The sequence below is a fragment of the Theropithecus gelada genome, chromosome 14 (assembly GCF_003255815.1).
Source record: "Theropithecus gelada isolate Dixy chromosome 14, Tgel_1.0, whole genome shotgun sequence".
NCBI classification, from domain to species: domain Eukaryota; kingdom Metazoa; phylum Chordata; class Mammalia; order Primates; family Cercopithecidae; genus Theropithecus; species Theropithecus gelada.
The window spans coordinates 100,085,217-100,109,012 of record NC_037682.1 but is presented as its reverse complement, the minus strand read 5'-3'; the positions used below and the strand labels follow the sequence as shown (position 1 = coordinate 100,109,012).

The following is a 23,796-nucleotide window of genomic DNA, read 5'->3' as shown; positions in this document are numbered from 1 at the left end:
TTCTTTCTTTCTTTCTTTCTTTCTTTCTTTCTTTCTTTCTTTCTTTCTTTCTTTTTCTTTCTTTCTTCCTTTCTTTCTTTCTTCTTTCTCTCTCTCTCTTTCTCTCTCTCTCTCTCTTTCTTTTTTTTCATTTCTTTCTTTCCTTCCTTTCTTTTTTTTTCCTCCTAAAATCCATTCCTGGAGCAACCCCTATTTTCAAAGCCAGCAATGACCTGTCAAGTCTTTCTCACATCACACCACTCTGTCGCTGACTCTTACATGTCCTTTATATGGACCCTTGCAATCACCTTGGGCCAGTCAGGATAATTTCCCTGTGTCAAAGTCAGCTGATTAGCAACCTTAGTTCTATCTACAATCTTAATTCACCCTCTCCATGTAACAGCATATTTACAGTTCCAGATTACAGGGATTAGGTGTGAACATCTTTTGTTGGGGGGCATTATGCTGCCTACCACACTGTAATTAACACACTTTACATTTGTTTTAGGGGAATGGGAGCAGGAGAAAACAAAAGAAAAAAATGGCTAATATTTATATGCAGATATATAGAAGAAATACTCATAGATACTACCTGTTTCTGCAACTAATTATGGGATCATAGCTGGTATTTTTAACTTTTTTCTTCCACTAGCTATTTCATATTCTCTCTTTTTTTCAGCAAGCACTTCAGCTGGTTGTGGTTCTTTGCTCAGGGGTGGAGGAAGGGAATGATGCAAAACTTCATTCCTAAAGGGGCTAGACCTATAATAATTCTGCCTGTGTGGGGTTGTTATAATTTTCCGATTAACTTTTCTTACGGATATGGTATTACTAAAAAGCACCCCAAAAGTTCTCCTGAATTCTAGACATCTTCATACTATGAAGAAGCTCAAACTGAAGGTCTGTGTGGAAAGAGAGGCCCAGCTATCCTAGATATTCCAACAATTTCAGCTAAAGACCCTGATATGTGTGTGAGGCCATATTGATTAAATCACCCAACTCCAGCTGATCTGGCAGCTGACTAAGGCCACATGTATGAGTCCAACCAAGACCAGCAGAACTCCCCTGTCAACCCACAGAAAGAGGGAAATAAGAAATGGTTTTTGCTTTAAGCCACTGAGTTTTAGGGTGGTTTGTTATGTATTAGTAGACAACTGATATAGTAACCACCTATTTAGAAGATACTGTTCAGATTTTAAACCATAATAAATATTTCTTGATACCCAATTTGGAGTTTTATTTGGGGAAAATTATATCTTCCTTTCAGAAAGAATACTATTAGTATAGACATGGGCTGTACCATCTTCCATAGGCAGTTGTAGTGGAGCTTTAGATTGTTATATTGGTACTGTGGATTACTTAAATTTGAATTTATTTTATTTGATTTAACACAAACAAACTGGGAGTGGGGTGTTTACCAAGGGTTATTAAAGCATTTTTAGGGAGCTAGGGTTTGAGGGGAGGGTTACCAAAGAAATAATTTTCCAAGATGGACTATTTGGTAGAGATTGTTTAGCTAAATTTGCACTAATGTGAAAAATAGATAAACACTCAATAAATATTAATCGCTGTTACCATTACAGAATCCAGTAATAAATCAGTGGAACTACTATAGGAATAAGGAGGATTCTGCAATGGTAACAATGGCTAATATTTATTGAGTGTTTTCTTGTGTCAGAAAGCTTTAAGTGCTCTACAACTATTAATTCATTTATTTCTCACCAAAGCTGTATGAGATGGCTACTATGATTCCCACTTTATAGTTGAAGAAACTGAGTACAAAGAGGTTAAGCAACTTGTTGAGAGTCACAGCTGCTAAATACTAACAGCTGAACCCAGACAAGAGTATCCCATACTCAGTGTTCTTAATCCATAGTCCGTATTTTGTTTTTTTTCTAGATTACTCTGGAGAGTACACTGAGATGACTTTACCAAAGTTTGGGACATTACATTTATAGGTGGTAGTGATTCTATTACAAATTTAAGAATAAAACTCTGTGAGAATTATACTAATATTACTAGGGTTATCAAAGCAAACCCTGAGTGCATAATATTTCTAAAATCTGGTATGCATACATAAAATCTATTTTATGGTACTTTATTCATTTTTGCCCTAATTAGACAAAAAGCTAAGTAGAAATAGAAAATCCAGTTTTGATCATAAAATCTTATGTTTGAACCTTTAGAATGTTGCTATATTTCAACACTTTAAAAGTCTGATTGATTTAAGAAGACAAGGAGAACCACGTCAGATTGTGAAATATATTAATCCCAAAGAGGTAAGGACATTACTTGTTGATACTGCATCCTATATTTTTCCTTAAAATGTGATTACTTTATCAATTCAGTGTGCTCATCGTATTTGTTTCTTTTTAAAACTGTTTTTAATAAGTATTACACATATGTTGAAAGTTCATAAAACATAAATATATAGCTCAATGAATCATCACAAAGCAAACACCTATGTAACCATCACCCAGATCAATGTTTTCATACTCCAAATCACTCCCTTCAGGTACCCTACAAATCACTGCCAACTCCCTTCTTCCAAAAGGTAACCACTATTTTATATTCTAACATAATACTTTAATTTTCTGTTTTTGAACTGTATATAAATAGAATCCTATACTATGCTTGGGGTATATATTTGTTCATCCAACAATACATTTACATAGCTAAAATTCATTCATTTTTAATTAATAGGCATTATTCACTTTTATGAGTGTATTGCTATTCATTCTACAGTTGATTGACCTTTGTATTTTTTCTAGTTTGGGGCTATTATAATAACTGTTTCTGGGAATTTTTATGTCTCCTCATGGATAAGTGTACACATTTTTTTTTGTTTGTTTATACTACACCTAGAAATGGAATTGCTGAGCTACAAATTATGCTTATCACAACTCTGGGAGATAATGCCAGATTATTTCCCAAAGCTATTGTACTAATTTATATTTGCACTAGCAATCTTTGGTATTCTTAGTGCTTTACATTCTCACCAATACATAATATTGTCAGTTTGTAATTTGTATTTCCCTGATACTTTTGTGATGTGGAAAGTGCTTATTCAAGTCTCCTCTGTGTGTGTGTGTGTGTGTGTGTGTGTGTGTGTGTGTGTGTATTCCCTATCCTTATGGGTTTTGGGGTTTTTTGTTTGTTTGTTTGTTTTTTAAGGCAGGGTCTCACTCTGTCACCCAGGCTGGAGTGCAGTGGCACGATCAGGGCTCACTGCAGCCTCAACCTCCTGGACTCAAGCAATCCTCCTGCTTCAGCCCCATGAATAACTGGGACTATAGGCGCATGCCACTGTGTCCAGCTAATTTTTTGTATTTTCAGTAGGGACAGGGTTTTGCCATGTTGCTCAAGCTGGTCTCGAACTCCTGGACTCAAGTGATCTGCCCACCTTGGCCTCCCAAAGTGCTGGGATTACAGGCGTAAGCCACTGTACCCCTTATTGGTCTTTTAAAAATCAGTTCTTTGTATTTTTTTTTAACTACTTCTTTTTTCTCAACTTATTTTTTGTGGTAAAGTACACATAATATAAAATTTACTATCTTAACCATTTTTAAGAATACAGTTCAGTGGTACTAAACACATTTATAATGTGTGTAACCATCACCAACCATCACCACCACCCATCTCCATAAATCTTTTCATCTTATAAAACCAAAACTCTATCTTCATTAAACAGTAACTCCTAATTTTCCCTTCCACCTATCTCCCAGCAACTACCATTCTACCTTCTGTCGCTATGAATTTGACTAATTATCTTATAGGAGTAGAATTATACAGTACTTGTCTTTTTGTGATTGGCTTATGTCACTTAGCACAGTGTCAAGATTCACCCATGTAATAGTTTATTGCAGGATTTCTTTCTTTTCTTAAGGCTGAATAATATTCCATTGTGTGTATATACTACATTGTACTCGTCCACTGATGGACACTTGGGTTGCTTCCATGTTTTAGCTAGTATGAATAATGCTTCTATGAATGGTTATACAATTATCTCTTTGAGACCCTTCTTTTAATTCGTTTGTGTATATATCCAGAAGTGGAATTGCTGGATCATATGGTAATTCCATTTTTAAGTTTTTTAGGAGCAACTGTTTTCCACAGTGGCTGTACCATTTTGTACTCTCACCAATAAAGCACAAGGGTTATATATTCTTTATAGAAGCCCTTTGTCCGTTATCTGTGTTACATGCATCTTTTTTTCACTCTATGACTTGTCACTCTCTTAATGGAGTCTTTCCTTTGATTTTTTATTATTAAAAATGTCAAATATATGCAAAAGGAGAAAGAGTAAAGTCAAAAGCCACCATGTACCCTGTACCCATCATCTAGCTTCAACAATTAGCGATTCATCGGCCGGGCGCAGTGGCTCAAGCCTGTAATCCCAGCACTTTGGGTGGCTGAGACAGGCGGATCACGAGGTCAGGAGATCGAGACCATCCTGGCTAACACGGTGAAACCCCGTCTCTACTAAAAAATACAAAAAATTAGCCGGGCGAGGTGGCGGGCGCCTGTAGTCCCAGCTACTCGGGAGGCTGAGGCAGGAGAATGGCGTGAACCCGGGAGGCGGAGCTTGCAGTGAGCTGAGATCCGACCACTGCACTCCAGCCTGGGGACAGAGCGAGACTCCGTCTCAAAAAAAACCAAAAAAACAAAAAAACAAAAAAAAAATTAGCGATTCATAACCAATCTTGTTTCATCTATACCTCTACCCACTTTCTACAACCTCTAGGTTATTTTGAAGCAGTGGTGTCTTTTGATTAACAAAGTTCTCAATTTTAATGTAGTTCAGTTTATCAATATTTTCCTATATGGTTGGTGCCTTTTTAATTTGTTTTTTTTTTTTTCTTTTTTCTTTTTCTTTTTTTGAGACAGGGTCTCGTTCTGTCTCCCAGGCTGGAGCACAGTGGTGTGATCACAGTTCACTGCAGCCTCAACCTCCTGGGCCCAAACGATCCTCCCACCTCAGCCTCACAAGTAGCTGGAGAAACAGGCATATGCCACCATGCCCAGCTAATTTTTTTCATTTTTTGTAGAGATGGGGTCTCCCTAGGATGCGCAGGCTGGTCTCAAACTCCTGGGCTCAAGCAATCCTTATGCCTTGGCCTCCCAATGTGCTGGGATAACAGGTGTGAGCCACTACAGCAAGCTGGTGTTTTTTGTTTTGTTTTGGTTTTTGGTTTTTTGTTTGTTCATTTTTTAGTACTTTAAGTTCTGGGATACATGTGCAGAATGTGCAGGTTTGTTACATAGGTATACACGTATCATGGTGATTTGCTGCACCCATCAACCCGTCGTCTACATTAGGTATTTCTCCTAATGCTATCCCTCCTCTAGCCCCCAACCCCTCTACAGGCCCTAGTATGTGATGTTCCCCTCCCTGTGTCCATGTGTTCTCATTGTTCAACTCCCACTTATGAGTGAGAACATGTGGTGTCTGGTTTTCTGCTCCTGTGTTAGTTTGCTGAGAATGATGGTTTCCAGCTTCATTCGTGTCCCTGCAAAGGACATGAACACATCCTTTTTTATGGCTGCATGTATTCCATGGTGTATATGTGGCACATTTTCTTTATTCAGCCTATCACTGATGGGCACTTGGGTTGGTTCCAAGTTTTTGCTATTGTGAACAGTGCTCCAGTAAACATACGTGTGCATGTGTCTTTATAGTAGAATGATTTATAATCCTTTGGGTATATTCCCAGTAATGGGATTGCTGGGTCAAATGGTACTTCTGGTTCTAGATCCTTGAGGAATTGTCACACTGTCTTCCACAATAGTAGAACTAATTTATACTCCCATCAACAGTGTAAAAGTGTTCCTGTTTCTCCACATCCTCTCCAGCATCTATTCTTTCCTGACTTTTTAATGATTGCCATTCTAACTGGTATGAGATGGTATCTCATTTTGGGTTTGATTTGCATTTCTGTAATGAGCAGTGATGCTGAGCTTTTTAAAATATGTTTGTTGACCACATAATTGTCTTCTTTTGAGAAGCATCTGTTTATATCCTTCATCCCCTTTTTGATGAGGTTGTTTTTTTCTTGTAAATTTGTTTAAGTTCCTTATAGATTCTGGATATTAGCCCTTTGTCAGATGGATAGATTGCAAAAATTTTCTCCCATTCTGTAGGTTGCCTGTTCATTCTGACGATAGTTTCTTTTGCTGTGCAGAAGCTCTTTAGTTTGATTAGATCCCATTTGTCACTTTTGGGTTTTGTTGCCATTGCTTTTAGTGTTTTAATCATGAAGTCTTTGCCCATGCCTAGGTCCTGATGGTATTGCCTAGGTTTTCTTCTAGGATTTTTATGGTTTTAGGTCTTACGTTTAAGTCTTTAATCCATCTAGAGTTAATTTTTGTATAAGGTGTAAGGAAGGGGTCCAGTTTTAGTTTTCTGCATGGCTAGCCATTTTTCCCAGCACTATTTGTTAAATAGGAAATCTTTTCCCCATTGCTTGTTTTTGTCAGGTTTGTGAAAGATGAGATGGTGTCAAAGGTGTGCTTGTTTTGGTCAGGTTTGTCAAGGATGAGATGTGTGGTGGTATTTCTGAGGCCTCTGTTCTGTTCCATTGGTCTATATATCTGTTTTGGTACCAGTACCATGCTGTTTTGGTTACTGTAGCCTTGTAGTATAGTTTGAAGTCAGGTAGCATGATGCCTCTAACTTTGTTCTTTTTGCTTAGGATTGTCTTGGCTATATGGGCTCTTTTTGGGTTCCATATGAAATTTAAAGTAGTTTTTTCTAATTCTGTGAAGAAAGTCAATGGTAGCTTGATGGGGATAGCATAGAATCTATAAATTACCTTGGGCAGTATGGCCATTTTCATGATATTGATTCTTCCTATCCATGAACATGGGATGTTTTTCCATTTGTTTGTGTCTTCTCTTATTTCCTTGAGCAGTGATTTGTAGTTCTCCTTGAAGAGGTCCTTCACATCCCTTGTGAGTTGTATTCCTAGGTATTTTATTCTTTTTGTAGCAGTTGTGAATGGGAGTTCACTCATGATTTGGGTCTCTGTTTGGCTATTATTGGTGTATAGGAGTGCACATTGATTTTGTATACTGAGACTTTGCTGAAGTTGCTTATCAGCTTAAGGAGATTTGGGGCTGAGACAATGGGGTTTTCTTAATATACAGTCATGTCATCTGCAAACAGAGACAATTTGACTTCCTCTCTACCTATTTGAATACCCTTTATTTTTTTCTCTTGCCTGATTGCTCTGGCCAGAACTTCCAATACTGTGTTGAAAAGGAGTGGTGAGAGAGGGCATCCTTATCTTATACCAGTTGTCAAAAATGTATTTTTTCAAAAATACATCCAGATTTTGCCCATTCAGTATGATATTGGCTGTGGGTTTGTCATAAATAGCTCTTATTATTTTGAGATATGTTCCATGAATACCTAGTTTATTGAAAGTTTTTAGCATGAAGGGGTGTTGAATTTTATCAAAGGCCTTTTCTGCATCTATTGAGATAATCACGTGGTTTTTGTCATTGGTTCTGTTTATGTGATGGATTACATTTATTCATTTGTGTATGTTGAACCAGCCTTGCATCCCAGGGATGAAGCCGACTTGATTGTGATGGATAATCTTTTTGATGTGCTGCTGGATTCGGTTTGCCAGTATTTTATGGAGGATTTTTGCATCGACGTTCATCAGGGATATTGGCCTGAAATTTTCTTTTTTTGTTGTGTCTCTGCCAGGTTTTGTTATCAGGATAATGCTGGCCTCATAAAATGAGTTAGGGAGTAGTCCTTTTTCTATTGTTTGGAATAATTTCAGAAGGAGTGGTACCAGCTCCTCTTTGTATCTCTGGTTGAATTCAGCTGTGAATCCATCTGGTCCTGCGATTTTTTTGGTTGGTAGCCTATTAATTACTGCCTCAATTTCAGAACTTGTTTTTGGTCTATTCAAGGATTCAGCTTCTTCCTGGTTTAGTCTTGGGAGGGTGTATGTGTCCAGGAATTTATCCATTTCTTCTAGATTTTCTAGTTTATTTGCAAAGAGGTGTGTATAGTATTCTCTGATGGTAGTTTGTATTTCTCTGGGATCAGTGGTGATATCACCTTTTTTCATTTTTTATTGTATCTATTTGATTCTTCTCTCTTCTTTATTAGTCTGGCTAATGGTCTATTTTGTTAATCTTTTCAAAAAAAAAAAAAAACAGCTCCTGGATTCACTGATTGTTTGAAGTCTTGTGTTTCTATCTCCTTCAGTTCTGCTCTGATCTTAGTTATTTCTTGTCTTCTGCTAGCTTTTGAATATGTTTGCTCTTGCTTCTCTAGTACTTTTAATTGCGATGTTAGGGTGTCGATTTTAGATCTTTCCCGCTTTCTCCTGTGGCCGTTTAGTGCTATAAATTTCCCTCTAAACACTGCTTTAGCTGTGTCCCAGGGATTCTGGTATGTTGTGTCTTTGTTCTCATTGGTTTCAAATAACTTATTTATTTCTGCCTTTGTTTCATTATTTATCCAGTAGTCATTCAGGAGCAGGTTGTTCAGTTTCCATGTAGTTGTGCCGTTTTGAGTGAGTTTTAAAATCCTGAGGTCTAATTTGATTGCAGTGTGGTATGAGAGACTGTTAGGATTTCCGTTCTTTTGCGATTGCTGAGGAGTGTTTTACTTCCAATTAGGTGGTCGATTTAGAATAAGTGCGACGTGATGCTGAAAAGAATGTATCTTTTGTTGCTTTGGGGTGGAGAGTTCTGTAGATGTGTATTACGTCTGCTTGGTCTAGAGCTGAGTTCAAGTCCTGAATATCCTTGTTAATTTTCTGTCTCGTTGATCTGTCTAATATTGACAGTGGGGTGTTAAAGTCTCCCACTATTATTGTGTGGGAGTCTAAGTCTCTTTGTAGGTCTCTAAGAACTTGCTTTATGAATCTGAGTGCTCTTGTATTGGGTGCATATGTATTTAGGATAGTTAGCTGTTCTTGTTGCATTGATCCCTTTACCATTATGTAATGCCTTTCTTTGTCTTTTTTGATCTTTGTTGGTTTAAAGTCTGTTTTATCAGAGACTAGGATTGCAACCTCTGCCTTTTTTTTTTTTTTTTTTTTTTGGTTTCCATTTGCTTGGTAAAATTCCTCCATCCCTTTATTTTGAGCCTACCTGTGTCTTTGCATGTGAGATGGGTCTTCTGAATACAGCACGCCAGTGGGTCTTGAGTCTCTCCAATTTGCGAGTCTGTGTCTTTTAATTGGAGCATTTAGCCCATTTACATTTAAGGTTAATATTGTTACTGTGTGAATTTGATCCTGTCATTATGATGCTAGCTAGTTATTTTGCCCATTAGTTGATGCAGTTTCTTCATAGTGTTGATGGTCTTTACAATTTGGTATGTTTTTGCAGTGGCTGGTACCAGCTTTTCCTTTCCATATTTAGTGCTTCCTTCAGGAGCTCTTGTAAGGCAGGCCTGATGGTGACAAAATCTCTCAGCATTTGCTTATCTATAAAGGATTTTATTTCTCCTTTGGTTATGAAGCTTAGTTTGGCTGGATATGAAATTCTGGGTGGAAAATTCTTTTCTTTAAGAGTGTTGAATATTGGCCCCCACTCTCTTCTGGTTTGTAAGGTTTCTGCAGAGTGATCTGCTGTTAGTCTGATGAACTTCCCTTTCTAGGTAACCCGACCTTTCTCTCTGGCTGCCCTTAACATTTTTTCCTTCATTTCAGCCTTGGTGAATCTGATGTTTACATATTTGGGGTTGCTCTTCCTGAGGAGTATCTTTGTGGTGTTCTCTGTATTTCCTGAATTTGAATGTTGGCCTGTCTTGCTAAGTTGGGGAAGTTCTCCTGAATAATACCCTGAAGAGTGTTTTCCAGCTTGGTTCCATTTTCCCCGTCACTTTCAGGTACATCAGTCAAATGTAGGTTTGGTCTTTTCACATAGTCCCATATTTCTTGGAGGCTTTATTCATTCCTTTTCGTTCTTTTTTCTCTAATCTTGTCTTCATGCTTTATTTCATTAAGTTGATCTTCAATCTCTGATATAGTTTCTTCCGCTTGATCGAGTCAGCTATTGATACTTGTGTATGCTTCATGAAGTTCTCGTGCTGTGTTTTTCAGCTCCATCAGGTCATTTATGTTCTTCTCTAAACTGGTTATTCTAGAGAGCAATTCCTATAACCTTTTTAAAAGTGCTTAGCTTCCTTGCATGGGTTAGAACATGCTCCATTAGCTTGGAGGAGTTTGTTATTATCCACCTTCCAAAGCCTACTTCTGTCAATTCGTCAAAATCATTCTCCATCCAGTTTTGTTCCCTTGCTGGCGAGGAGTTCTGATACTTTGAAGGAGAAGAGGTGTTCTGGTTTTTGAAATTTTCAGCCATTTTGTGCTGGTTTTTCCTCATCTTTGTGGATTTATCTACCTTTGGTCTTTGATGTTGGTGACCTTCGAATGGGGTTTCTGTGTGGACATCCTTTTTGTTGGTGTTGATGCTGTTCCTTTCTGTTTGTTAGTTTTCCTTCTAACAGGCCTCTCTGCTGCAGGTCTGCTGGAGTTTGCTGGAGGTCCACTCCAGACCCTGTTTACCTGGGTATCACCAGTGGAGGCTGCAGAACAGCAAAGATTGCTGCCTGTTCCTTCCTCTGGAAGCTTTGTCCCAGAGGGGCACCTGCCAAGTGCCATCCAGAGCTCTCCTGTATGAGGTGTCTGTCAACCCCTGCAAGGAGGTGTCTCCCAGTCAGGAGGCACGGGGGTCAGGGACCCACTTGAGGAGGCAGTCTGTCCTTTAGCAGAGCTTGAGCACTGTGCCGGGAGATCCTCTGCTCTCGTCAGAGCTGGCAGGCAGGGACGTTTAAGTCTGCTGAAGCTATACCAACATCCATCCCTTTCCCCAGGTGCTCTGTCACAGAGAGATGGGAGTTTTATCTATAAGCCCCTGACTGGGACTGCTGCGTATCGTTCAGAGATGTCCTTCCCAGAGAGGAGGAATCTAGAGGCAGTCTGGCTACAGTGGCTTTTTGGCACTGTAGTGTGAGCTCTGCCCAATTCAGACTTCCTGGCAGCTTTGTTTACACTGTGAGGGGAAAACCACCTACTCAAGCATCAGTAATGGCAGACACCCCTCCCTCACCAAGCTTGAGCATCCCAGGTCGACTTCAGGTTGCTGGACTGGCAGCGAGAATTTCAAGCCAGTGGATCTTAGTTTGCTAGGCTGTGTCTGGGTGGGATCCGCTGAGCTAGAGCGCTTGGCTCTGTGGCTTCAACCCCCTTTCCTGGGGACTGAATGGTTCTGTCTTGCTGGCATTCCAGGCACCACTGGAGTATGAAAAAAACTGCAGCTAGCTTGGTGTCTGCCCAAAGGGCTGCCCAATTTTGTGCTTGAAACCCAGGGTCCTGTTGGCATAGGCACCCTAGGGAATCTCCTGGTATGCGGGTTGGGAGTATCGTGCGAAAAGCATAGTATCTGGCCAGAATGCACAGCTGGTGCTTTTTATAACCTTTTCCAACTCAAAGGTTATAAAAATATTCTATTATACAAGATTTATTGATTTGCCTTTTATACTTAGATCTACAGTCCACCTGGGATTGACTTTTGTGTATGGTGTGAGGTACAGGTCAACATTTTTTTTTTTTTTTTTTGAGACAGAGTCTTGCTGTGTTGCCCAGGGTGGAGTCCCGTGGTGCTATCTCGGCTCACTGCAACCTCCACCTCCCACGTTCAGTGATTCTCCTGCCTCAGCCTCTCTAGTAGCTGGAACCACAGGTGCCTGGCACCACACCCGGCTAATTTTTTGTATTTTTAGTAAAGACAGGGTTTCACTGTGTTAGCCAGGATGGTCTCCATCTCCTGACCTCATGATCTGCCCACCTTGGCCTCCGAAAGTGCTGGGATTACAGGTGTGAGCCACCATGCCCGGCCCAGGTCAACATTCTCATTCTTCCATGCAGATATCCAAGTGATTAAACACTATTTATTGAAAATGCTATCCTGTCCCTACTGTTCTGCAGTGCCACCTTTAAAATAATTAAATCAGGTGGCCTTTTATGTATTAGTCTGTTCTATTGGTCTATTTTTCTACTATTGTCGTAACTATTACAGCTTTATAGCAGTCCTATTAAATGATAGAGAAGACACCCAGTCTTACAATTCTTCTTCAAGAAAACACTCCAGGCTATTCTTGAATGCTTTTTATTTCTACATAAATCTTTGAATTAGCTTGTCTATTTCCACACCAAAATAAATCTGTTGGAGAAATGAAAATTGTAGAGTAAGGAGTTCTAAGAATAACTGTCGGCCGGTGCCATGGTTCACGCCTGTAATCCCAGCACTTTGGGCGGCTGAGTCGGGTGGATCACGAGGCCAGGAGTTCGAGACCAGCCTGGCCAACATAGTGAACCCTGTCTCTACTAAAAATACAAAAATTAGCTGGGCGTGGTGGCATGTGCCTGTCGTCCCAGCTACTCGGGAGGTTGAGGCAGGAGAATCACTTGAACCAGGGAGGCAGAGGTTGCAGCGAGCCGAGATTGTGCCACTGCACACCAACCTGGGTGACAGTGTGAGACTTCATCTCAAAAAAAAAAAAAGAATAACTGTCAGAATCAACTTTATTGTAACTCTGGAGTCTAATTAAAAACTTAGAGCAATCAGAGGAGTGCTTTTAATGAAGAAAAAGGCTACTAAACTTTAAGAAAGCAGGGTGGTGTTTTTGCCTACCCATGAAACATCCCTTGTTCTCCAGCTTGGCAGCAGCCATAGAAACAAAGGCCCCTATTCCTGGTGTGACTTACTGGGGCCAGAGTGCAAAATTCAGAACGTGTTCTCAAAAATTGTGGTTATGTTTTTTTGTTTGTGAGTTTGTTTGTGTGTGTGTGTGTGTGTGTGTGTGTGTGTGTGTGTGTGTGTGTGTCTTTGTTTTTGAGATGGAGTCTTGCTCTGTCACCCAGACTGGAGTGCAGTGTTGCGATCTCGGCTCACTGCAACCTTCGCCTCCCAGATTCAAGTGATTCTCCTGCCTCAGCCTCCCAAGTAGCTGGGATTACAGGCGCCACCACCACACTCAGCTAATTTTTTTTTTGTATTTTTAGTAGAGACAGGGTTTCACCATGTTGGCCAGGCTGGTCTCAAACTCCTGACCTCAGGTGATCCACTCACCTCAGCCTCCCAAAGTTCTGGGATTACAGGTGTGAGCTATTGCACCTGCCCTGGTTGTGCATTTTGATCTGTCTGGCAGTTCCCTGAGGAACCTGCACAGAGGCTTGCCTTTATTTCACCCCTCTCCATGCCATCACAGGAATGGGCCAGCTTATGGGATTTAAAATCGTTTACAACCTGCAGCCACCTCAGGCAATAGATGGCAGACAAGGCAAGGACTGGCAAACCTAAAAATCTAGGTAGAATGAAGCTGAGGAGAAAGATACATGGGGATGTCTGAACAAATAGAGATTATCAAAAAAGAGAAAGATGACTAGTGCTTGCCAGGTGTTGGGGGTAGAGTGAAGGAAGTGACTGCTTGATAGATATGGGGTTTCCTTTTGCAGTGATGAAAATATTGTGGAAATAGTGGCTGTACAATACGAAAGTACTAAATGTCACCATTGGTTAATTTATGTTGTGTGGATTTTTACCAAAATAAAACATATTTTTAAAGTCTGTTGGAATTTTGGCCAGGTGTGGTGGCTCACACCTGTAATCCCAGCACTTTGGGAGGCTGAGACAGGAGGATCACTTGAGCTCAGAAGTTTGAGACCAGGGCAACATAGTGAGACCCCATCTCTACAAAAAAATAAAAAATTAAATTAAAAGTCTATTGAAATGTTGATTGGGATTGTATTGAATATTTAGCTCATTTTGAGGAAAACTGATACGACAATACTGAGAGCTCTAATTCATGAACATTTGTGGGAAATAGGGATAGGCTGCTTAGATCCCTCTTTAAGAAGGATTTACTACCCAATCTCAGGGACTGCAGTCCACAGACAGCCTCCAGCTGTGAGAATCTTCAGTGTCTACCCTAACTGCAAAGAACTGCCTGATGCTAGGTCAACCCTTTCCAGGGAATCCCACATCCAGTGACCGAGCAGAGGGTGGTGGGTGAGGAGATGGGTCTAGAAGCCATTGTGATGTGCATCAACTCTTTTGGCAGTATTCACTTTAGAGGTCCCAGCAGGATTGGCCCAGGCTTTGTGTGGCTTACATTGAAGTTCAAACTCTTTTTCTGCCTAGTTCTTCTTCCCTCCCCTTTCTTCCATAGGTATTGAGCCCTAATAAACCTGTGGCACTCAAACTTCATATAAGCATCTTCTTTTGGAAAACCTAATTTAAAATATTATTTAGTTCTTCTAAATTTTCTCTCAACAAATGCTTTATAGTTTTCTATAGAGAGGCCTTGCATCTCTTTTGTTAGGTTTATAACTTGCTTTTTAATGCTCCTATAAATGGTAATTACAAAATTTTTGTTTTCTTATTTTTGATGCTATTATGTAGAAAGACAATCAATTTTTGTATATTAGCTTTGTTCCCAACAACTTTGCAATCCTCATTTATTCTAATAATGTGTACATTGATTATTTTGGATTTTCAATATAAACAATCATGACATCCTCAATGAGTTTGTTTTTCCCTTTTCAAGCACAATACATTTTATTTCTTTTGCTTGCCAATATACACTGGCTGGAGTCTTCAGTAATGGTGAATAGAAGTTATAACCACTGTCTTATCCTGGATTTCAGAGGGAAGGATCAATATTTCATCATTAAGTATGAGGTGTGCTATTTTTGTTTGTTTGTTATAGAATCCTTTTATCTGATTAAGGAAGTTTCCTTGTATTCCTGTTGAGCTAAAAGAATTTTTTAATTTTGTTTTTAGAGGCCAGGTCTCACTCTGTTACCCAGACTGGAGTGCAGTGGTGCCATCATAGCTCACTACAGCCTCAACCTCGTGGGCTCAAGTGGTCCTTCCACCTCAGCCTCCCAAGTAGCTGGGACCCCAGGTGTGGGCCACCATGCCCAACTAATTTTTTAAAAGTTTTTTTGTAGGGACAGAGTCTTTTTATGTTGCCCAGACTGGTCTCAAATTCTTGTCCTCAAGCAATCCTCCTGCCTTGCTTGGCCTTTGAAAGTGCTAGCATTATAGACGTGAGCCACCGTGCCCAGACAAGAGTTTTTTTAGAAATCCAAGAGCAGATGCTAAATTTTATGAGACCTTTTTTGCTTTAATTAAGATACTATTTTTCTTTTGTTCTTATTTTTTGTTTGAATGTTAAATCTTCTTAGCATTCCTAGAATAGGTACATTTTGGTTATAATTATCTTATCCCTTTGAAATATCACTGAATTTAGGTTGCTAATATTTGGTATAAATATTTGCACCTGTGTTTCTGCAGCACATGTAATTTACTGTCTTTGTCAGATTTTGGTATCACATTTAACTGGCCTCCTAAGACAAATTGGGAATGTTTTCACTCTTTTTACTTTCTGAATTTCTTTTTCACATTGTTATTTTGTCCTTAAATGTACTTTGTAAGGATTTACTAATAAAGCCATCTGTGCCAGGAGTTTTCTCCATGAAAAGATTTTAAATTACAATTTAGAATTATAGTTCTATTTCTATTTTGTATTTCTTCTTGTGCTAGCTTTCATAAGTTATATTTTTCTAGGAAGTTTTCATATAAATTTTCAAATTTATTAGCTTAAAATTATTCATAATACCTCTTATGATCTTTCTAATGTCTTAGAATCTGTAATAGTTATCTTTATTTTATTCCTAGTATTGGTTATTTGCGTCTCCTCTTTTTATTCTTGAGCAGTCTCTTTGGAGTTTATTACTTTTGTTAGTCTTTTCCAAAAACAATTTTTAGCTTTGTTGTTTCTTTGTATTGTTCATTTGTGTCCTACCTCATCATTTTCTGCTGTTTATTATTCCCTTCTTTATATTTTCTTTGAATCTTGTTTGCTGTTGTTTTTCCAACTTTTTGAAATGGATGCTGAATTTACTGATTTGTAGCCTTTTCTGGTGTATGTATTTAAGAACATAAATTTTTATCTAAGAATGGTTTTAGTTGCAGCTTACAAGTTTTGATATGTCATATTTTCATATCAAATTCAATTTAAAATATTTTAAAATTTCTACTTTATTTCAGTTATTTAGAATTGTACTTTTAAATTCCTGGACATTTGGAAATTAGCCAGTTATCTTTTTGTCCTCAGCCCTTATCTTGATTATGCTGTACTTTCAATCTTCTGTTAATTGTCTATTTTTAATAAATTTTTATCTGTACTTGAAAAGAATATATGTTTTCTAGTTATTGAGCATAGTAGTGCATGGATGTCAGTTAGGTCAAGTTTTTCAGTTATGTTGATAAATCATCTATAGCCTTACTGAATATTTTTGTCTAGTTATACTATCAGTTACTGAGAGATATGTATTAAAAGCTTGCACTGTGACTGAATATATGTCTATTTTTCTGGTAGTTTATATATATTTGAGACCATGTTATTAAGTGAATACTTAAGGTTATCATATCTTTCTTGAATTGAACCTTTTATCGTTATAAAGTGTATCCCTTAAGGTCTCAAATTTCTGGTATTAATACAACCACACCAACTGTCTCTTTTTTTTTTTTTTTTTAAACAAATCAGAAAGTTTTATTGGCAGTAATATTGTCTTTCCTTTTTTTATTACCATACTTTAAGTTTTGGAATACATGTGCAGAATGTGCATGTTTGTTACATAGGTATACACATGCCATGGTGGTTTGCTGCACCCATCAACCTGTCATCTACATTAGGTATTTCTCCTAGTGCTATCCCTCCCCTAGTCCTCCACCCCTCGACAGGTCCCGGAGTGTGATGTTCCCCTCCCTGTGTCCATATGTTCGTTCTCACTGTTCAACTCCCATTATGAGTGAGAACATGTGCACACCAGCTGTCTCTTATTTGCATGGTATATCTTTCCTGTTATTTTACTTCCAACATTCTGAATATTTACATTTTTGCTGTGTCTTTTTGTAGGTAGCAGGGGTTTTGTTTGTTTGTTTGAGACAGAGTCTCGTTCTGTTGCCCAGGTTAGAGTGAAGTGGCAGTATGTATCTCAGCTCACTGCAACCTCCACCTCCCGGGTTCAAGCATTTTTGTGCCCCAGCCTCCCCAGCAGTTGGAATTACAGGCATGCGCCACCACGCCCAGCTAATTTTTTGTATTTTTAGTAGAGATGGGGTTTTGCCATACTGCCCAGGCTGGTCTCAAACTCCTGAACTCAGGCAGTCCTCCCACCTCAGCCTCCCAAAGTGCTAGGATTACAGGCGTGAGCCTCTGTGCCTGGCCTGGCAGCAGGTTGTTAGCTAACATTTTTTATCCAGTAAGATACTCTTTGTCTTTTGTCATAACATTTACTTCATTCACATGTAATGTAATTACTGATATTTGGGAATTTAAATCTACCCTGTTACTATTTACTCTCTTTATGTCTCAGACGTTCTACATTCTTTTTCAACATGTTATGGCCTTCTATGGGAATGAGTTTTTTTGTTTTATGTTTTTCTCTATATATTATCATTCTTTTACACTTATTCAAGAGATTGCAACATGCATATTTGACTTATGAAATCATATATAGTTTTGCATTTTTATCTTCTCCCAGACAATGCACTTATTTCTCATTATCCCCTTTGACTTATATACTCTGGCTGTTATACTTTTAAATTCGCTATTGATGGATCTTATGGTAAGAGTACATTTAATTCAATAAGAAGCTGCCAAACTTTTTCCAAAGTTGCTGTGCCATTTTGCATTCCCACCAGCAAAGAATTACCGCTCCACATCCTTGCTAGCATCTAGTGTTGTCAGTATTTGAATTTGGTCCTTCTAACAGGTGTATAGAGGTATCTCATTGTTTTTGTTTTGTTGTTGTTGTTGTTTTGAGATGGAGTCTCTGTTGCCCAGGCTGGAGTGCAGTGACACAATCTCGGCTCATTGCAACCTCTGCCTCCCAGATTCAAGTATTCTCCTGCCTCAGTGTCCTGAGTAGCTGGTATTCACACCCCATCACACCCGTCTAATTTTTGCATTTTTAATAGAGACAGGGTTTCACCATGTTAGCCATGGCTGGTCTCAAACTCCTGACCTCAAGTGATCCACCTGCCTCAGCCTCTCAAAGTGCTGTGATTGCAGGCTTGAGCCACTATGCCAGGGCCCTCATTGTTGTTTTAATTTGTAATTCCCTAATGACATACAACGCTGACCATCTTTTCATATGCTTATGTGTCGTCTGTATATCTTCTCTAGTGAGATAGCTTTACAGGTCCTTTGCCCATTTTTAATTCAGATTGTTTGTTTTCTTATAGTGAAGGTTAAAGAGTTCTTTGTATATTTTAAATACCAGCCCTTTATCAGATATGTGTTTTGCAAGTATTTTCTTCCCAGTTTATGACTTGTCTTTTCATTATCTTAATGCCCTTCATTGAGTACAACTTTTTAATGAAGTCCATCCTATCTATTATGCTTTTGGTGTTATATCTAAAAAGTCATTACCAAAGCCAAGCTCACCTAGATTTCCTCCTGTGTTATCTTCTAAGAGTTATACAGTTTTGCATTTGATATTTAAGTTTTCATCCATTTTCAGTTACTGTTTTGTGAAAGGTGTAAGATCTTTGTCTAGATTTTTTTTTTTTCTTGAACGTGGATTCCCACAATGTCCAAATGGTGTTCCAGCACCATTTGTTGAAGACTATTCTTTCTCCACTAAATTGCCTTTGCTCCTTTGTCGGAGAATAGTTAACTATGTTTGTGTGGGTCTGTTTCTGGGCTCTCTGTTCTGTTCCGTTGATTTATTTGTCTATTCTTTTACCAGTACCACACTGTCTTGATTATTGTTGTTTCATGGTAGGTCTTGAAGTTGGGTAGTGTCAATTCTCCAACTTTGTTGTTCACCTTCAATATTGTAGTGGCTATTCTGGGTCTTTTGCCTTTCCACTTAAAATTTATAATCAGTTTGTCCTTATACATAAAATAAGTTCCTGGGATTTTGATTGAGATTGCATCGAATCTATAGATCAAGAAAGAAGGGAAGAGCAGACATCTCGACAATACTGAGTCTTCCTATTCGGGTGTATGGAATCTCTCTCCATTCATTTAAATCTTCTTTGATTTCCTTTATCACAGTCTTGTAGTTTCCCTCATATTGATTTTTATATATTTTGTTAGATTTATACCTAAGTATTTTACTTTTTTGGGTGCTGATATAAATGACATTGTGTTTTAAAATTTCAAATTTCAGTTGCTTATTGCTGGTTTATAATAAAGCAGTTGATTAGTGTATTAACCTTGTGATTCATTGGGATTTTTTAACATAGACGATCATGTCATCTGTGAACAAAGACAGTTCTTTTTCCCCCTTCTCAATCTGTATACTTTTCATTTTCCTTTCTTGTTTTATTGCATTAGCTAGGACTTCCAGTGTGATGTTGAATAGAAAAGGTGAGGGGACATCTTTGTAGGAAAACATTTAGTTTCTCACCATTAAGTATGATGTCAAGTGTATATTTCTTATAGATATTATTAAGTAGAGGAGGTTCCCCTCTAGTCGTAGTTTGCTAAAGTTTTTATCATGAATGGGTGTTGGATTTGTGCGAAAATTTGTTTATTATCCTTTTTAGTGTCCATGCAATCAGTAGTGATGACCTGTATTTTTCTTCTTTTTTTTCTTCACCATTTTCATTCTTGCCAAATTTTATTCCAAAAAAAAGGGGATGTGTGTGGAAGATTAAGATGTCCATGAAGAGTAACCCATCATCATGACAATAAAGTATTCAATTAGACAGAAATGACAAGGACCATTTCTGATATTAGTAATGTGTAATATCTGTCTTTTTTTCTTAGTTACCCTAGCCAGGAGCTTACCAATTTTATTGATCTTTTCAAGCCAGCTTTTTGTTTCTCTTCTCTCTAGATTTCTTGTTATCAATTTCATTGATTTCTGCTCTAATCTTTATTATTTATTTTCTTCTGCTTTCTTTGAATTTAATTTGCTTTGCTTTTCTAGTCCCTCAAGGCAGAACATTAGATTATTTCATTCAGATCTTTTTTGTTTTCTAATACACACATTCAGTACTATAAATTTTCCTGTAAGCTCTGTTTTTGCTGAATCCCTTAAATTTTAGTCAGTTATATTTTCATTTTCATTTATTTCAAAGTATTTTTAACTTCTCTTCAGGCTCTTTATTTGACCTACTTGTTATTTAGAAGTGTGTTATTTAATTTTCAAGTTTTGGAGTTTTCCAGCTATCTCTCTGTTACTGATTTCTAGTTTAATACTATTGAGGTATGAGAGTATATTTTGTATGATTTCTATTCCTTTTAAATTTGTTAAGATAGGCCCATATATGACAAATCCACAGCTAATATTGTACGGAACAGGGAAAAGTTGAAAGCACTACCTGTAAGAACTGGAAAAAGACAAGGATGCTCATTATTACCACTCCTATTCAGGACAGTATTGAAGTCCTAGCCAGAGCAATCAGGCAAGAGAAGGAAATAAAAGGCATTCAAATGGGAAAATAAGAAGTCAGAGTCTCTTTTTTTTACTGATGACATGATCTTATATATGTATCAAATGTTCTGACATAGAAGTGGGTGCTAAAAATGTATACACATGAATGTAGAGAGTGGAGTGATAGACAATGGAGAGTTGGAATGATGAGCTGGTTGGAGGGAAGTGGAGGATGAGAAATTAGTTAATGGATACAATGTACATTAATTGGGTGATGGATACTCTAAAAGTCCTGACTTGACCACTCTGCATTCTATGTTTGTAACAAAATTGCACATGTACTGCATAAATTTGTACAAATAAAAAAATGTGTTAAGGTGTGTTTTATGGCCCAAAACGTGGTCTGTCTTGCCAAATAATTTGTCTGTGCTTGAGAAGAATATGTATTCTGTTGTTCGAAGAAGTGTTTTATAAATGTCAATTGGATCCAGTTAATTTGTGCTGCTGTTCAGTTCAATTATGGCCTTACTGGTTTTCTGCCTTGCTGAATCTGTCAATTCCCGATAGAGGGTTATTGAAATCTCCAATTATAATAGTAAATTACTATATTTTTTCTTGCAGTTTTATCAGTTTTTGCTTCACATATTTTGCTGCTTTGTTGTTAAGTACTTACATTATCATCATGTAATGCTCCATTTAGTCCTGACAATTTTCCTTGATCTGAATTTGGCCTTGTCTGAAATTAGTATAGCAGTTTGGTTTTCATTCTATTAGTATCATATGTCTTTCTTCTTCTTTCTTCTTTCTTCCTCTTCGATAAAGCCTCACTCTGTTGTCCAGGTTGGAGTGCGGTGGTGTCATAATGGGTCACTCACTGCAGCCCTTGACCTCCCAGGCTCAAGTGATCCTCCCGCCCCAGCCTCTGAAGTAGCTGGGACTACTAGTGCATGCCACCACACCCAGCTAATTTTAAATTTTTTTGTGTGGAGTCAGAGTCTCACTATATTGCCCAGGTTGGTCTTTGTTCTTTTCTTTGTTATTAATCTGTGTCTTTATATTTAAAGTGGGTTGCTTGTGGATAACATATAGTTGGGTCTTGATTTTTTATTCACTCTGACAGTCTCTGATATGCCCTTTTTAATTGGTATAGGTAGATCATTGACATTTAAAGTTGTTGATATAGTTCAATTGATATTTATTCTATTTGTAATTGTTTCCTGTTTGTTGCCATTTTTTTTCTATATTCCTTTCTTTTTCTGCCTTCTCTGGTTTTAAGTGAGCATTTTATATGATTTCATGTGTATGTTTTACATGTAAATAGACTAAAGAACCCAAATGAAAGCAAAGGTTGTCAGACTGACAAAAACCCTATCTATTTATTATTTTTCAGGCATACTTTAAACAATAAGAATAGAAAACAATAAGAATAAGACAATGGAAAAATATACATCATGCAAACTTTAATTAAAAGAAAGTCAGACCAGGCACGGTGGCTCACGCCTATAATCCCAACACTTTGGGAGGTCGAGGTGGGTGGATAACTTGAGGTCAGGCATTCGAGACCAGCTTGGCCAACATGGTGAAACCCCGTTTCTACTAAAAATACAAAATTTAGTCAGGCAAAAGTTAGTCCCAGCTACTCGGGAAGCTGAGGCAGGAAAATCACTTGAACCCAGGAGCGGGAGGTTGCAGTGAGCTGAGATCACACCACTGCACTCCAGCCTGGATGACAGAGTGAGACTCCATCTCAAAAAAAAAAAAAAAAAAGAAAATCAGTGTCATTATGTTAGTATTGGACAAATTAAGCTTTAAGGAATAAAGTTTGTGAGCTATAAAGAGGGCAGTTTCATAATGATAGAGTAAGTTCAACAGAAAAATATAAAAATTCTGTACTTATAAGACAAAAATTTACATAATTACCAGAAGAAATATAGTAATCATCAAGCATAGTCAAAGATTTTAACACAACTCTCTTGGTAACTGATAGAAACAAGCATGCAAAAAAATTTAGTACAGATATTGTAGATTTTAAATTCTTTACCTGATTGATATATAGAGAGAACACTGTTACTACTTTTGCAACACTGCAAAATGTCTGAAGTTCTGCAAAAGTAATGTTGTTTTTAAGTGCATAGAAAATGTTTCCCATAATAGATCACATGCTTGGATTTAATGAAAGTGTCAACAAATTTCCAAGGTTTGAAATCACAGAGAATGTTTTCTAGTGTCAGTGGAATTAAACAAAAAATTAATGAGAGTACAGAAGTAGAAAACCACCACATTTTTGCGAATTAAGCACATGAGATTAAATAATCTATGGATTAAAAGAGAAAATTAGAATATATTTTATACTAAGTCATAATGAAAATATGACATCAAAACTTATGGAATGTATCTAAAGTAGAGCTCAGACAGAAATTTATGCCTCTAAATGCAAATATTAGAAAATAAGAAAAATTAAAAATCAGTTTACCAAGTTTATACTTCAAGCTAGAAAAAGATAACCAAATTAATCCCAAAGAAAGTAAAAGGAAGGGGGCCGGGCATGGTGGCTCATGCCAGTAATCCCAGCAGTTTGGGAGGCTGAAGCAGGGGGATCACGAGGTTAGGAGTTCGAGACCAGCCTGACCAACATGGTGAAACCCCGTCTCTACTAAAACTACAAAAAAATTAGTCGTGGTCGTGCGCGCTTCTGATCCCACCTACTCAGGAGGCTGAGGTAGGAGAATCGCTTGAACTCAGGAGGCAGAGGTTGCAGTGAGCCAAGATCGGGCCACTGCACCCCAGACTGGGTGACAGAGCGAGACTCTGTCTCAAAAAAAAAAAAAAAAAAAAACAGTGAAAGGAAGGAAATAGTGAAGATAAAATCAGGTATCAATGAATAGAAAGTAGAAGTGGCTGGCAGGGTGGTTTACACCTGTAATCCCAGCATTTTGGGAAGCCAAGGTGCACAGATCGCTTGAGCCCAGGAGTTTGAGACCAGCCTGGGCAACATGGAGAAACCCCTTACCTACAAAAAATAAAAAAAAAAATTAGCCTGTCACGGTGGTGCATGCCTGTAGTCCCAGCTACTTGGAATGGTTAGGTAGAAGCATCAGTTGAACTGGGGAGGTTGAGGCTGCATTTAACCATGATGGTGCCACTATGCAAGTAAAAGCCAGTTGGTTCACTGAATAGGTTAATAAAATTGATAAACCACTAGCATGACTGATAGATCCATATGGCCAATAAGCATATGCAAGGTGCTCAGCATGGTTAGTCATACGAAAATACAAATAAAAACTACAGTGAGCTACCATTATAACCCCACCAGAATGGCTAAAATTAGAAGGATTGACAGTACCAAATGTTGATAAGGAGACGGAGCAACCAGAACTCT

General features: G+C 38.0%; 1 protein-coding gene across 1 annotated transcript in view; it reads left to right on the top strand.

Annotated features, from left to right (window-relative positions):
* Positions 1 to 23,796, top strand: part of C14H11orf65 (chromosome 14 C11orf65 homolog) — a 74,873-nt gene that overhangs the window by 24,948 nt on the left and 26,129 nt on the right. The window contains exon 3 of the mRNA XM_025357033.1: positions 2,166 to 2,258. Coding sequence (XP_025212818.1) covers positions 2,166 to 2,258 — 93 coding nt within the window. The remainder of the gene's footprint in view (positions 1 to 2,165; positions 2,259 to 23,796) is intronic.